The sequence below is a fragment of the Sceloporus occidentalis genome, unplaced genomic scaffold (genome assembly GCF_023333645.1).
Source record: "Sceloporus occidentalis isolate IW3139 unplaced genomic scaffold, rSceOcc1.0.p SCAF_3, whole genome shotgun sequence".
Classification (NCBI taxonomy): Eukaryota; Metazoa; Chordata; class Lepidosauria; order Squamata; family Phrynosomatidae; genus Sceloporus; species Sceloporus occidentalis.
The window spans coordinates 156,243,984-156,259,252 of NW_028316983.1; the positions used below are offsets into that span (position 1 = coordinate 156,243,984).

The 15,269-nt window shown below is 40.8% G+C and overlaps 1 protein-coding gene across 1 annotated transcript in view; it reads left to right on the top strand.

Moving 5' to 3' along the window:
* Positions 1-15,269, top strand: part of LOC149316966 (glutamate decarboxylase 1-like) — a 50,160-nt gene that overhangs the window by 20,566 nt on the left and 14,325 nt on the right. The window contains exons 5-7 of the mRNA XM_089516593.1: positions 7,782-7,894; positions 9,116-9,231; positions 12,286-12,365. Of these exons, the coding sequence (XP_089372719.1) occupies positions 7,782-7,894; positions 9,116-9,231; positions 12,286-12,365 (309 nt within the window). The remainder of the gene's footprint in view (positions 1-7,781; positions 7,895-9,115; positions 9,232-12,285; positions 12,366-15,269) is intronic.

A 15,269-nucleotide genomic window follows, 5' to 3' on the forward strand; every position in this document is an offset into this window, starting at 1 on the left:
TTCCACTAAAACCTAGGCCCCATACAGACAGGCCAAAATAAAGCTGCTTCGGTTCACTTTGGAGGTAAGCTGTTTAAATGAAGCATGCGTCCTAAGAGTCTGGAAGCTGTGCCAAAACCACGATCCAGTCCTAAGTATTGGAGCACAGCTTTGGTGCAGCTTCCGAACTCTTAGAACACATGCATCATTTAAACAGCATATCTCCAAAGTGACCCGAAGCAGCTTTATTTTGGCAGTCTGTATGTGGCCATAGATTCCACCACTCATAGAAATTTCACCTTCATTCTTGAGCATTGCATCCACTACTTTGCACAAGCTATTGAACAAGCTATTTCACAAGCCATTTTGTAAGTTCTGCTTTTTGTCAAGTGCTTTTTGTTCACTGTCCCACTATTAGTTGCTCAAGTGCTAGTGGAATAATGGAGGGTTACAAACCGCTGCTTTGCGGTGGTCTGCCGCCACAACTGTTTGCTCTGTGAGGGAGCCGCTGCAGCCAAACCGCGCAGCTCCCTTACGGAGCAAAAAAGAAGCTCCAAAATGGAGCTTCTTCTGGCGGTGCGCTAATGATGCCGCGAGGCGCCAATGGCACACTAGCGACGTCATTAGCACCGCGCGACGTGCGGACGCACAGCATCCGTCACGTCAAGATGGTGGAGGCTGTGTGGAACGGCCGCCGCCATTTGTTATGGACAGAGTCCGTAACAGGAGTAGGGGCGTCTGGAAGAGACACCCCTTTTTTAAACTGGGACGTCCTGAGGACGTCCCAAGTGGCGGTTTGTAACCCACCAATGCCACCTCTTGTAACCTTTCTGCTAGTTCAGTGCTGGTTATAATTTCCAGAATAATGGAGATATGGCCAGGCTTGAGTGATGGCAATAATAATAATAATAATAATAATAATAATAATAATATCCTGTTACGCTGTTACTTTGGTTGCTTCTGCACTGCAAAAATATTCCAGTTTGACTCAACTTTTAACTACCAACAGTTCAATCCTATGGAATTCTGGAAACTGTAGTGTTGTGAGACATTTAGCCTCCTCTGTCAGAGAGCTCTGGTACCACAGCAAACTACTGTTCCCAGGAGTCCATAGCATTGAGCCATGGCAGTTAAAGTGGTGTCAAACTGGACTATTTCTGCAGTGTGAATGCAGCCTTTTTATAAACTGGTCAGTGATTAGAACTGATATTAAAATTGTTGCAAGCAGCTTAAATGCTGGATGTGTTTATTCATCTGTTTGTGCATTTTTATTGATTCATTTGCTCGCCCAAACTAATTACTTGTATCCCACTTGTGTAATTTAAAATCTCCAGCATGGCTCAGGATAAAACCCATAAAACTTCAATAAAGAACCCAATGTGTAATACATGATAAACAGCACAAACAAAACGTAACTCCTACAAAGAGAAAAATGAAAAATGAACAGAGGGCCAATGCAAGCAATAAGCATGGTAGTAGGATTATACAGAGAGGGAGACAGTGAGTGAGGGACATCAGGACCATAAAGCTTTAAGGCTGAGCTATTGTGCAACCTTTAAAATTGTTAGATAGAAAAACCTTAGCTATGCACCTATAATAATATTGGGACTTCTTGGACACATTTAGAGATGTTCTACAGAAAGAGTACAGCCACTGGCAAGGTCCTCTCCCAAACAGTCTTTGTATAACCTTTGAAACAAAGAAAGGTCTTTCAGGCAATATTAGGAAAAGTTAATTTTCCAGAGTACAACTTCCAGAATCCCTGAATTACAATTCAAAGGTTTGCTTTCAGGCTTAGATATGGCTTCAAGTAGTGTCATTAACTCATCAGAACAAATCACTAGGAAATACAGCATTTTGATTAGACATTCTGGAATAGGTCCTGAGAGTTTTCTAGGCAGAGCCCAAGATTCAAAGACCCATGCAATTAATTCAGCATGTCCAGAAGGATTTCTTTTTCTCAAACAGCCCCTCGTCTACAGTTGCACAGTATATTGCTTTTGAAGTTCAAGCTAACTTCAAAGCTAAAGTGTGAATTAGACAGTTACAGATGCCAACAGTTCAACAGGAGCAGCAAGAACTGCTAAAAGAATCCTTCCCATATTTTCTGATTACTAGTGGATCTCTTCCTGAGTTCTAGGGAGCACCATGATATTTTTCTATTAATAGCATACACTTGAGAGCTAGTGTGGTTTAGTGATTTGAGTGTTGGACTAGGACTTTGGAGACCAGGGTTCGAATCCCTTCTCAGCCATGGAAACCCACTGGGTGACCTTGGTCAAGTCACACGCTCACAGCCTCAGAAGAAGGCAAGAATGAATCACCTCTGAACAAATTCTGCCAATAATTTCCCATGATTTTATGGTCTCAATATGTTGGAAATAGCTTGAAGACACAGCAACAGCAGCAGCAGCAACAACAACAACATACATGTGGTGGCGACAGATGCTTTTTGAATTCCTAGTAGTCTACATTGGGAGGGATGTGGTATACAGTGGATCCTTGTTATACGCTGGGGTTTGGTTCCAAGATCCACCGTGTATAACAAAATCCGTGTATGCTCAAGTCCCATTAAGTATAATGACATACCAAAATGGTGTCCCTAATAAAAAATGGAACATCAAGGTAAATTTATACTTTTTTGGAACATTTTCAAACCGTGTATGCTTAAATCCGTGTATAAAAAATCAGTGTATAAGAAGGGTCGACTGTACTATTAATTTTATTTGACAATGTCCAATACATTTTACATTTATCATTAGTTATTGATATTATTCCTAGTATTTGGTTACAACACTGTAGTTGCTGCCCCAACTGCTTTTTTCTCCCTGACCTTTTTTTGGGTTCACACTGTTTTTTGATCCCCCTACCCCACAATTTCTAAACTGCTTTCCTTCAGCTAAATGGCCCATTTAATCTGAGCATGAAGCTGCCGTAAAAGATGGTGGATTATGCATGGAGACCCAGTCCACAACAGTGACTAATCCAACCAGTTTGGTTCTGTCGCAAACTTCTCTGTTACTTGGAAATGAGATTGGAAATAGCATAGACATTACCGTAGAGATTGAAAGAGTTGCTCCAGTGACCTGTAGGGTATGTGCCACATTCCTGCCCAAGGACAACAGGAACTAAATCTGTAGGACAAAATGCAAACTTGTAGCTTTCTTGGGAAAGAACATTCACACTATGAAAATAACCTGTTGTGAAACCAGGTTATTTTTGTGGCATTCACACTTGCCCCAACTGCACTCAGTGCAGTTTGGGGAAGGAGCTAGCAAAACAAACAAACAAACAAAAATCCCATAACACTTTACCTGGTACATTTGATTATTTTCCCTACGGCCCGGTACAAATGGGCAGGAAGCGCCATCCTGGTGCCGATTCTAGGGTTTGGGACCTCACACTCCTGAGCTCTAGTGCGCAGCGGCGGCATCACCATGGCAGCCTCCCATCCACACAGGGGCTGCCATGATGATGCAAGCGCAGTGCAGCATCCACATGTCCGGGTGCTGTGCTTGCATCATTGATGCACCACAGTGCGCCAATGGCGCACTGATGGCAGCAGGTGTTCTTTTAGTGGGCTATTTTGGTGCAGAGGGAGCCCGCGCAATTTGGTTGCTTCAAGTTACCTTGGGAACAAAAAATGGGTGGCTCATCAAAACCCATCAAAAGGTTTTTTGGGCAAACCTACAGTTCCCCTAACATCCCCATGCTACTGTAGGATTCTGGGAGTAGTAGTCCAAAAAAGTAGTTTTCCCCAGGTCTACAAAGGATACAGGTGGAGGCAAGACCATGAACCAGTAATTTACAGGTAAGTAATAAGAGGAGACTGGGAATGAGCAATACCCACAATCCTGTGGCCCCAATCCACCTTCGGATGGGGCGGCTTAAAGGCGCCCCTTTGGTGCGGTCTGTTTTACCCTGTAGACACTAATGTTAGATTTTGAAAAAGTTTCAGAAAGGTTAGAGGAAAGCGGGTGGGAACTCATCACTAGAAATCCTGAAGGGGAAAATAGAGTCCATGAAGGATAGCAGTTCCTGAAAATTGAAATTATAGAGATATAAGAAGGCAAAATAGAATATCTGTAAGGGTGCACAGGGAATTTTCCAATGAGTTGGGACTCCAAAGGGACTTGCACAGGTGATGTAAAAAGACAAATATTTTTCAAGGTTATTGAATGGTTCATTCTTTAAGCATCCAAAAAAATAATCCATTGATTACTAGGAATTAATATGGGTTTGCAAACCATGTTGTTGTTGTTAACTGCCCTCGAGCTGAGGGGTGTAATGTAAATATTTGACCATTTCACTCTTGTATACGAAGTCAAAAACATTCCAGAATTTTCTTCCTGCTGCAAGAAACAACACATATTTGCACTGTTAAGGAAAAGCAGCATGGGATATAAAGTGACTGAAATAAAACATGTATGTGAGAGTCAGGATGACTCAGCAAAAGCAATTAGAAGCCACACAGGTGTAAAAGGTAATGGAATTAGCAAGTCCTAAATGCCAAGGACAGAAATGCAAAGTGGATAATTGAACACACCTGAGAATTGTTAAGTGGACAAGGTGAAATGATGAAATCATTAATTGTGGGTTGAAACAAGAGAACCAATGAGAGTGGATGTACACGCCCACTGGGTGGATACTGACAAGAGTGGGTGGTGTTTTCCAAGGGCTATAATAATTGCAATGATTCCCAATGTATTTTGTGGGTAGTAGTGGATAGGTGAGGAGTATTGGATAGTTTTGGAGCTGTATATAGTAGAATAAAGTAGATCTTTTATATAAGACTACTGAGTTGTCTGGTGTCTTGAGTGAAGATACAAGAGCCAGCTGGATCCTGAAGAAGTGGGAAGACTTCTGTGGAAGCAAGAGTGAGAAGGCTTGGAGAGTTTGTCAGGGTCTTCAGCCTATTCTCTGTAACTCTGCTGCTTTAGAGCAAAGCTTTAACCACTGGCCAAAACTGGTCAGCGCTGGTGCATAACAAGGTGGTGAGTTCAAGCCAGAGGTGAAGAGCTACAACTCCCATCATCCCTGACATGCACATCGTACTTACCTGCATTTCTACATCATGAAGTGTTTGGGGAAATTATTCTAAAATAGAGAAAGTATTTTGGTGAAAAAAATAATGATTTTTGTGTTAAAAACCCCATATATTTGCACTCAAAAAACCGTTTCAAGATATCCACATGTTTTGGGGAACAAGATTGCACCTGGTTTTTGTGCATGTTTGTGGGGAGGCATTTTTGTGTGTGGGGGGGAGCAATTTGCACACCAAAAAAATCCACCCCCAGCCCTCTGGAAAAAGTGATATATATTTTTTTTCTGCATGAAAGATATTTTTTTAACAAAATGTTCAACACAAAAAAGAGATATTTCTGAACAGAATAATTGCCCCCAACGTTTCAGGATCTGTAAACTATAAGCCAAAACTACAAAATTCTCAACACTGTATTCTTTTCAACCATAACCAGGGAGAAAGTCTAGCTAGACCAACTAATGTTATAGTGCTAGCTCATCTTATGAGCTATTACTGCATAAGGAAAGAATGTGAAAGTTTATTCTGATTGTAATGCTTTTCTAAGTGCTTTACTGCATAACATCATAGTTCTAGAGTTCTCTTCCCACAGGAGACAGTAACAAAAGCAAGTATTTTTTTCCTAAAACAAAAGACTTACTTTTACAACCATCGTGCAGTAAGGTACAGTGGAACCTCGGGATACGAAATACCCGGGTTACGAATTTTTCGGGACCCGAAAAAAACCCATAGGAAATTATTGATCCGGGTTATGAAAGTTTTTTCGGGTCCCGAAAAAACTTTTGGTGCTTTTCGGCGCGATTTTACACCAAATCGCGGCTTTTCCCCATTAGCGGCTATGGGGATTCGGCTTGCGAAAGCCGTTCGGGTTACGAAAGCGGCCGCGGAACGAATTAATTTCGTAACCCGAGGCTCCACTGTACGTAGAAAGGTGCTACTATCCGGTTGAACTTTTGCTTTCTTTCCTTGTGCTATAAGCCCCTTAATTTCAGCAAAATGCTTGACAAGATTTCCCTTGACAGCCCTTATGACATGATGGTAAAGAGTGAATTGGACAACTCCGCAGTTGGTGGATCTACTTCCGTTTCAGCTTCCAAGCTGTAATGCTAGTTAATGCCATAGTATCCTCCTGGGGAGTTGTCTTGGGGATTCTCTCCCAGGCCCTATGATGTTCAAACGTTTCATAAATGACCCAGATGAAGGTAAGGTCCCTTCCAACTCTACGATTCTATGATAGTAGGAGAAGATGAAAGCACAAAAACACAGAGGCAAGGTGAAGTATGATCAAAAGGGGATTTTGATCAAAGGAAAGCACAAACTCGGTTCTTTAGCCTCTAGTCTTGAATCTATTACACATTTACTGAAAACTGCTTTGCATGGCCATCTTTGTTTACCAACTGCTCAGGAAAAACTTCAGTAATTGGTCTTCTGCCAAAAGCAGTGTAGAGTTTTTCACTAGGTATTAGACATCAGCATACTGTTTCCCCATCTTATTGGTCACTTTTGAGTTGTTAGGCAGACTGCATTTCTTGGCACACTTTAATACTGATGACAAAAGAACTTCCCACTGAGATTTTCATTCTCAGTATAATTTTAGATCATCTTAAAATCAAGTCTTATCTGAATCTCTCAGAGCTTTACAGAGAGATGAACAATGAAATTGTACATGGATTTGGATGTACATGTGTGTACAATAGGGATGTAGTTCTTTGCAAATTTCATTCTTGAAGAAAGCAATGACTAATTTTTGAAATTTTCTTCACATAAAAATACTGGTTCACCGTCAGGGAAAAAACCAACCTTTTCTACACAAAACACCATGCACAAATTTTGCATAGAATAAGTCACAAACTGAAGATTCACAACAGTTCATGGTTCTCCTTGTCAGGATTTCCCAACTAGTTTCCAAATATATTTGAATAGTCTTTCCAACCTTAGTGTTTATACAGTTTTACTTAGGTATTTCCTCACAGATTCTCTGAAGATGCCAGCCACAGCTGCTGGTGAAACATCAGGAATAAACTCTTCTAGGACACAGCCTCATAGCCCTAAAAACCCACAAAAAACTGTGGATGTCAGCCATGAAAGCCTTCTTCGACTTCACAAAGGATTCCAAGTCTGGTTTTCCAGTGTCCTAGTCTAGCACTCACACCCTCTAGATCACACTGGCTCTCTTTCAATGCTGCATGTTATGAAAAACCAATAGGACTTTTATAATGAACATCTTCCAGGGTTGAAGAGAAGGCTCCTGTCTTACTTTTGAGTGTTCAGAGGGATATGTCTGTCTGTCTGTTTACCAATACAGCCAATCTTTCTCCCAGTACAGGACACAAAACAAAACAAAATACAGCTAAAAACCAATCACTGATATCACCAAAATACAATTAACCATTAATTAAAAAAGTAAGTTAAATAAGTTATCATATTAAATCCAAGCACTGAATTGAAAACATAATGGTAACAAAGCAAAACACTCCCTTTCCCCCCACTAACAGAATCTTCAGCAGCACCCAGTTAAAGGCCCAAAGATCCTGGTGGGTCTTCCTTCTCCTGCTGCAGCAGCGGGGCAAGTGCACCTCTAGTGGTTTGTTGCCACCTGGAGTGTGGCTATATTACAAAGACCCCCTTTTGGTTCTTTTTTTTTTTTACTGAAATGAAAATTGGTATTGCTTTCTTTTTCCTTTGACAAATACTATGGCTGAATTGCTTGTGTTTTTATTTTCTGATTGTGGCATGCTGGTTATTTTAAAACATCTATTAGGTTTACTTATGAAATAGCTCCAGTGTTTATTGTAATGGAGGAGATCCTACTTAAGAAAATGCATGAAATTATTGGATGGACAGAAAGTGAAGCAGATGGCATATTTTCTCCTGGTAAGTAAATTTGTGCTTTATTCATACCATGGAAGGAACATGTAGTTTGTTGACATTTTAAATCTGACCATAAATGAGAAGGTAGTCTATCTATAAATTAGTAGGTATTGCTACAAAAGTGCAATAAAAATATACTCCACATACCTGGGAGGGAAATAAAGATGATGTAGAGGTGTATCAATCTGGTTTGCCAAATCAAAACTTCAAAAAGAGACACTGGTTTAATATCTGAAGACAAATTAGCTCAAGAAAATTTATGGAAGAAAATTTTTCCATCCCATCTCCTTTTCAATAACCTATCCTTATCTCCCTTTTCCAGCCTGCTCAAATTTAAAGTTCTTTAAGAGGCCCACTACCATTGCAGGAACACTTGGTGATGAAACAGGAGAGGACACAGCCTTCTCAGTGCTTGCACCTAGGCTGTGAAACTCCCTTCTGTGGAAGGTTGGGTTCAACCAACTCTGGTTCTTTTTCCTCCAGTAGGCAAATACCTTTTTATTTAGGCAGGCTATGGGTGCTTAAATTATGTGGTAGAATGGTTTTTTGACTGTGGGGTAGCCAGCTTTTGTCTTTTTATCTTCTAATTATGTTCTGTTATCTCCAAGAATCCCTCAGCCACTACCAAGGGGATTCTAGAAGTTCTTGTTTACCCATGTTAATTTCCCAAACTTTGTTTAGAAGTCATTCATGAATGGAAACGTATTTCATTTCATTCATGGGTCAGTGCAATAACATGATCCATGCCATAACATAACAGCCTGTAAAAATATGCAGCTACATCATTATTCTGTACGCTGGAAGTCAGTGGACATGTTGGCAGACTCCAGCATAAAGATATCTGCACATTCTAGTTTTGCCCATAGGTTTTCATGCACAGTGAACAGCTCAGATGGTTTGGTCCATCCTCAGATGACAGATAGATCAAAGGGGGATCTGGATCAACGTGTTCAGCTCTGGTTGATGATAGGGATTTGGCACTCACTGTTTTAAACAAAAGTGGCAACAAAATTATTTCTCCCTTGACCCTACTTCTGTTAAGAAGAAAGCTGTGGGTGGATTTTTGTACAGAAAATGTGCCCTCTATTCAGTTTGTTGTATGTCTTTTGTGTCAGGCTTAGCTTGGTGGAGCATAGAGATCTAGTGGATGCTACATTGAAGCCTATCCATATCTGAACAACATAACCATTCTGTTCAATTAAACATAAATACTTTGTCTTTCAGGAGGCAGCATATCAAACCTCTACAGTATTTTAGTTGCCCGCTTTAAACATTATCCTGAGATTAAAACCAAAGGCATGGCAGCCCTGCCAGTCATTGTATTATTTGTTTCTGAACATGTGAGTATACGTGTTTTAGTAAAATCAGTGTAAACCATTTGTCTCTAATTGACACTTAATGGCTTTCAATGATGAATGATCAAGGTTAGTTATTACCACTACTGACTTCCCTGCCCAAGTTCCCCTCTCTAGTTTTATTGCTCAATATATTGCTGTCAGCCATCCAGTCAAGTGGGCAAGAAAGCAATTTTACCTACATTTATGATTGGGAAAGCAATTTTGGGAGCCTACAACTCTCACAATCCCCCAACCACTGGCCAGGCTGGTTGGGGAATCCTGTTAGTGGTTTTCTGCCAAAAAAATGATGCTTTCAAAGCTGTGGGTGAGGAGGAGATTTTGCCTTCCCTCATAATAATATTGTTAACTCATTTGAATGTGTTCTCTATTTCCGTTACAATTGTGTATTTGCAGATGCCAGCAGCATTATGTCAGAATAGAACTATAACAGGGGTAAATATGATGGGTTTACACACACACACACCAACTGGGCAGACTCCATAAGGGAACCTGGGTGCTACTTCATGGCTCCAGCCCATCACACATCAGAGTAGCTTTGAGTGCCCACAGCATCAGTTCTCACCATGGTGGGCATGAGTTTCCTGCCACTCCTAACAGCATTGCCCTGGCATGCAGGCTAGTAGCATCAGTTAGCATGTGCCCCCCCCCCCCCCAATGATTTAGCCTTGCCATTTGCCACATAGGGACGTAATTCTTCATGACATTTATTCTCAAAGAAAATAACAAGTGATTTTACTAATTTTCTTGTCACTGCAAGATATTTCTGTCCAGAAATATAATTTTGTGTGCAGAAATATTTTCTGTACAGATCATGTCGTTTCCTTTGCAGAATGTACAGTTTTTCCCATGCATCCACTGCATCCGCATGACAGAAGTAATTAAGTTTGACACCACTTTAAGGTCCATGTCTCAGTGCTATGGAATTCTGGGATTTGTAGTTTGCTCTGGCAGCATCATTTTCTGATAGAGAAGGCTAAATATCTCACCAAACTCCAAATCCAAGAATTCCGTAGCTGCATTATTTCTGCAGTGCAGAAGCAGTGAATAAGTCCTGAATTACAAAGATTCTCATCAATTGAGGATTCTCCTCATCAGGGTTTCCTAACACTCAAGAAACACATTTTTGAACTGTTTTCTGATTATTTTTAAAATATCCTTTCCATTCCTATTCCCATATCAAATTCTATGCAGCAATACAGTGGTGCCTCATTATCTGTTGGCTTGCCATCAGTGGTTTTAAGTATCTGTGGATTGCAAGTCCTATTGTCCCCAATGGCAGTGGGTGCACACAGCCATGCTAATGGGCATGCTCATGTCATGTTGCCATTAGGGACAATGGGACTTGAGTGCCTGGCATCGAGGGAGGGGTCCGGAAAGGATCCCTGTGGATTCCAAGGTCTGACTGTACAAATTGTGTGATTTTTCTCATCCATTCCTGTCTATATATAATAAAATATTGCCCATGTCCACTCCATACTGATGGTACATTACTTTTGTCTTTACAATGGCTTAGCTCTATTGATTCAACAGACATTTATCATAATGCTCAACTGATTTTAGCTGTCAGCTTTACAACCTGGGCTAAACAAAAAAACATCTAGGAACCTACAACCCATGTTATAAGCCACATGCACAATGTTGATTTATCTTTTGCTTTGAGGAGTACAATCACATTTAATATTATAAATATTGTGTGTGCGTGCGTGCGTGCGTGTGTGTGTGTGTCATCATGACATGAGTCAACAAAGGTTCTTTCACACTACACAGTTATTGTAGTACAATTCCACTTTAACTGCCGTGTCTATATCCTGTGGAATCCTGGGGTTTATAGTTTGATGAATCACTAGAGCTCTCTGGCTGATACACTGAAATATCCCTCCCTAAAATCTAGGATTTCATAAAATAGAGTTATGGTTAAAGTGGAACCATGGTGCTATAACTGTAGTGTTAAGGGGCTCCAAGGAGATTATCGTATGTCAGTTTTCAACCGATCTGGGCATAGGCTACAACAGGTCTGAATGGGTGAAAATGGGTTTTGTCATTCACAAGAAACACCGCTGATGCCACTGCGTGACTATCACCCATCCCCCAGTCATGCTAGGCCTGCCGATTTTGAAGGACGGAAGCTTTCTATCCTTCAAAATCGACTGGCTAAGTGCAGCTGGGGGACGGGTGAAAGTCACCTGGTGGCATTGGTGGCATTTTTGTGTGTGATAACACTCATTTTCACCTGTTCAAGCCCATTCCCACACAATGCTCAGATCGGGCGAAAAATGACATGCAATAATCTCTGAGGTCTAACTCAAAAAGTTAGCCTGATCTGTTTCATTGTAGACTTTCAGCTTGATCCTCAAAATAATCATTTAACAGATCAGTCTACACAGATACCCTACTCAGTTTTGCAAAAAATAAAATAAAAATGATGCTTATATTCTTCTCAGTTGTCAGTGTACATGCAAACACACATCTTATATATGCTAAAGTACTTGCCTATTCAATCTTTTTTCAGAGAATAAATTTCCTCTTGGGCTGTTTTTATTCTAGCTATCCCAGAAACATATTCATGGTGCATTAATATAGTCCTCCCCAACCTGTGTTTTGGGCTACAGCTCCCACAGTCCCTGGATATTCACCATGCTGGTTCAGATTGGTAGGAGTTGCAGTCCAGAATATTTTGAGGGCACCAGGTTGAGTACAGCTGTATTGGCAATTATACAGTGGGCTTCTTCATTTCTTAGGGTATCTTGTCGCATATGTATGTATATTATTTTTTGTTGCCTCTAATTTTAACTTTATTTCAAACTAGAGTGTAATTTCTTGAAGGAAAAGATGGTGCTTACTCCCATGGAAGTTGATATAGGATTGCGGTCAAAATAGTATTTCAACTGAATAGTGCTAACAGATCTTCAAATGGCTTAAAGCCCAATTTTTTATTTATTTCCTTAAGACAGAAGTAATTGTGAAGTAATCATATGGACTCTAATGAACATTGTGATTTCTCACTTTTTTTAACCTTTCCATCTTAACTATCTAAAGAGTCATTATTCTGTAAAGAAAGCTGCAGCAGTTCTTGGGATCGGGATGGATAATGTGATTGCTGTCAAGTGTGATGAAAGGTGAGCCCCCGCATTAGATTGATATATATGTCAAGAACCTGGAAAAGTTATTTCTTGTATCATCATTTCATAACTTCCACAGCAAGTCAATATCTATGGCTAATAACCATGGTAGCTGGGGATTCTGGGAGCTATATTATAAAGAGATTTTTATTTTTATTTTTTTAAAAATTCTGGTTTTTCTATGTACACTCTTTAAGCATTTCTTGTGGGTTTTCTGTGTATATCCCTTCTGCATATTTGTAAAGATGTATGGCACTTTTCTCTCTTTTGGTATTCTCACCTTCTGTCCTTATATATTGTCACACCAATTGGCCACAACAACAACAACAACCAACCTTACTCTTTTTGCAGTCAAGATCTGAATCATCTTAGGCATATTATTACAGTAACTACGGCATGGTACAGATGGGAGGGAAGCACTGTAACTGGGCCAAAACTACGGTTCGGGAGCGTGCAGCAACCACACACTTCCGAACCCTAGCACATGGTGGCAGCGCCATCATGGCGGACTCCGGTTCACATGGGGGCCGCCATGATGGGGCAGTGTTCTCATGTTGAAGACAGGAAGTCCTGTTTGCGGCACTGCAAAAAAAAAGCCACTCTAGGCAGCTTCTTTTTGGCAGCGTGTTGGTGCTGCCTGGTGTGGCTACTGCAGCACCAACAAGGGGGAAAGACGGGTGGCACAGAGCTGCCCATCTGTCGAGCCCCTTCCCTTCTCATCAATCAAAATAGTCATTCAACTAAATGCACAGGCATCACTCTAAGCAACAGATTTAATTGTATAGCTTGTACAGCCTGCATACCTAGTAACTATCTTTTACACAATTTTGTCAATAATTTCTCAGAATTAGCCCCTTTGAGGTACTCCATTAAATCCTTTTTAAAGATATGAAAAGGCTTACTTTCTTCTGTGACAGAACTGATTCCTGTCACTGTTTCTCATCAATTGCTGTTTTATTTCCCCAGATGTTGTAGTTTCTATGTCATTCTAAAGCATTCTGGGAAACAAAATGGTGGCAACTACAAAAACAAACAAGAAAACATATAGCAACAGTCAGGATGCTTCTGCTGTCTTTTAACTTATGGCAACCCCATGAATTTCACATTCAGTCCTACTGCTATTCTCAAGAAAAATAGACACCTCTCGGGTAGGTTCCAGATGGTGATGATGGGAGACAGCTGCTCTTCTAAAAGAGAGCTGACATCTGGCGTCCCTCATGACGCCATCCTGTCCCCAATGCTGTTTAACATTTACATGAAGCCATTGGGAGAGATCATCCAGAGACATGGGGCGCAGTATTATCAGTACGCTGATGACACCCAAATGTATTTATCTATGCCTCCAACTGCTGCAGTGACTAAGGATGGCATCTCTCCTCTGAATGCCTGCCTTGAGTCATTAAAGGGCTGGATGAAGGAAAACAAACTCAGGTTGAATCCAGAGAAAATGGAGGTACTCGCGATAGGTACCCCAAGTCCGGGGAAGGAAATTTGTCAACCAGTCCTGGATGGGGTTGCTCTTCCCCTAAAGGACGAAGTTCGCAGTATGGGAGTACTCCTGGACTTGTTGCTACAATTGTCATCCCAAATGGATGTGATGGTCAGGAGTGCGTGGTATCAACTTTGGTTGATACGCCAATTGCATCCCTACCTGGACCAAAAGGACCTTGAAGCAGTGATACATGCACTGGTAATCTCTCATCTTGATTTCTGTAATGCGCTCTACATGGAGCTGCCCTTGTACCAAGTTTGGAAGCTTCAGTTGGTTCAGAATGCAGCAGCCAGATTGATCACTGGTTCGTCCAGGTTTGATCACATAACACCTGTTTTAAAATCTTTTCACTGGCTCCCAATTAGCTTCCGGGTGCAATACAAGGTGTTGGTTATTACCTTTAAAGCCCTACATGGCTTGGACCTGAGTTACTTGTGGGAACGCCTCTCCCTACACAATCCACCCCACACCCTCAGAATAACTGGCAAGAATATACTAGAACATCAGTCAACCAGGCTTCTATCAATCTCCCAGAAAGACTATACAGCAGTCGCCCCAAAGTTGTGGAATAGTCTTCCCAAGGAGATCCGTCTCATTACCTCCTTGGAGGCATTTAAGAAGGCACTTAAGACGGATCTCTTTCAGCGAGCTTACCCACCTGACCTTATGTAAGAAACACCCTCTGACCATTGCATAACTCTATTGCATTGCCACTTGATGAAGAGTTAGTTTTTAAAATTAATTGATATCAATTTTGTTGAAGTGCTTTTATATGTATTTAAGTACTGATGTATGTATTTTAGTAGACTGTAATCCTGCCTCGATCCATCTGGGAGAGGCAGGAAAATATAAACACACTATATTATTATTATTATTATTATTATTATTATTATTATTATTATTATTTTAAGCTGAAAGAGAAGAAGCATGGTCTAGTGGTCTGAGTGTTCAACTAGTACTCTAGGAGATCTGAATTCAAATTCCATCCCTTTAGCCATTGAAACTCACTGGATGACTTTGAGGAAATACTCTCTTCAGCTTCAGAGGAAGGCAAAGGGAAATGCTATTTGAACAAATCTTACCAAGAAAACCTCCTAATAGGTTCACCTTAGGGTCACTATAAGTCAGAAACAACCTGAAGGCACACAGCAACAACAAAAAAGGAAAGTTTTGCAAATCTCCTTGATTCAGTAGGGTTCACTCTGGTTGGGATTACCACTAGGATTGAGGTGATCTATTTGTTTTCTTCAAAGCAGTGCATACAATTTATCTTTTTTGGGAGGGAGGAATGTTAAAGCACTTCTGTGCAAGCCAAAAGCCCTGAGCAGAAACATCATGACTACAAATGAATGAGAAGCAAAATGGAAATGACCCCATTGCCTTGTTGCCAATATCCATAGTCCTTTGCT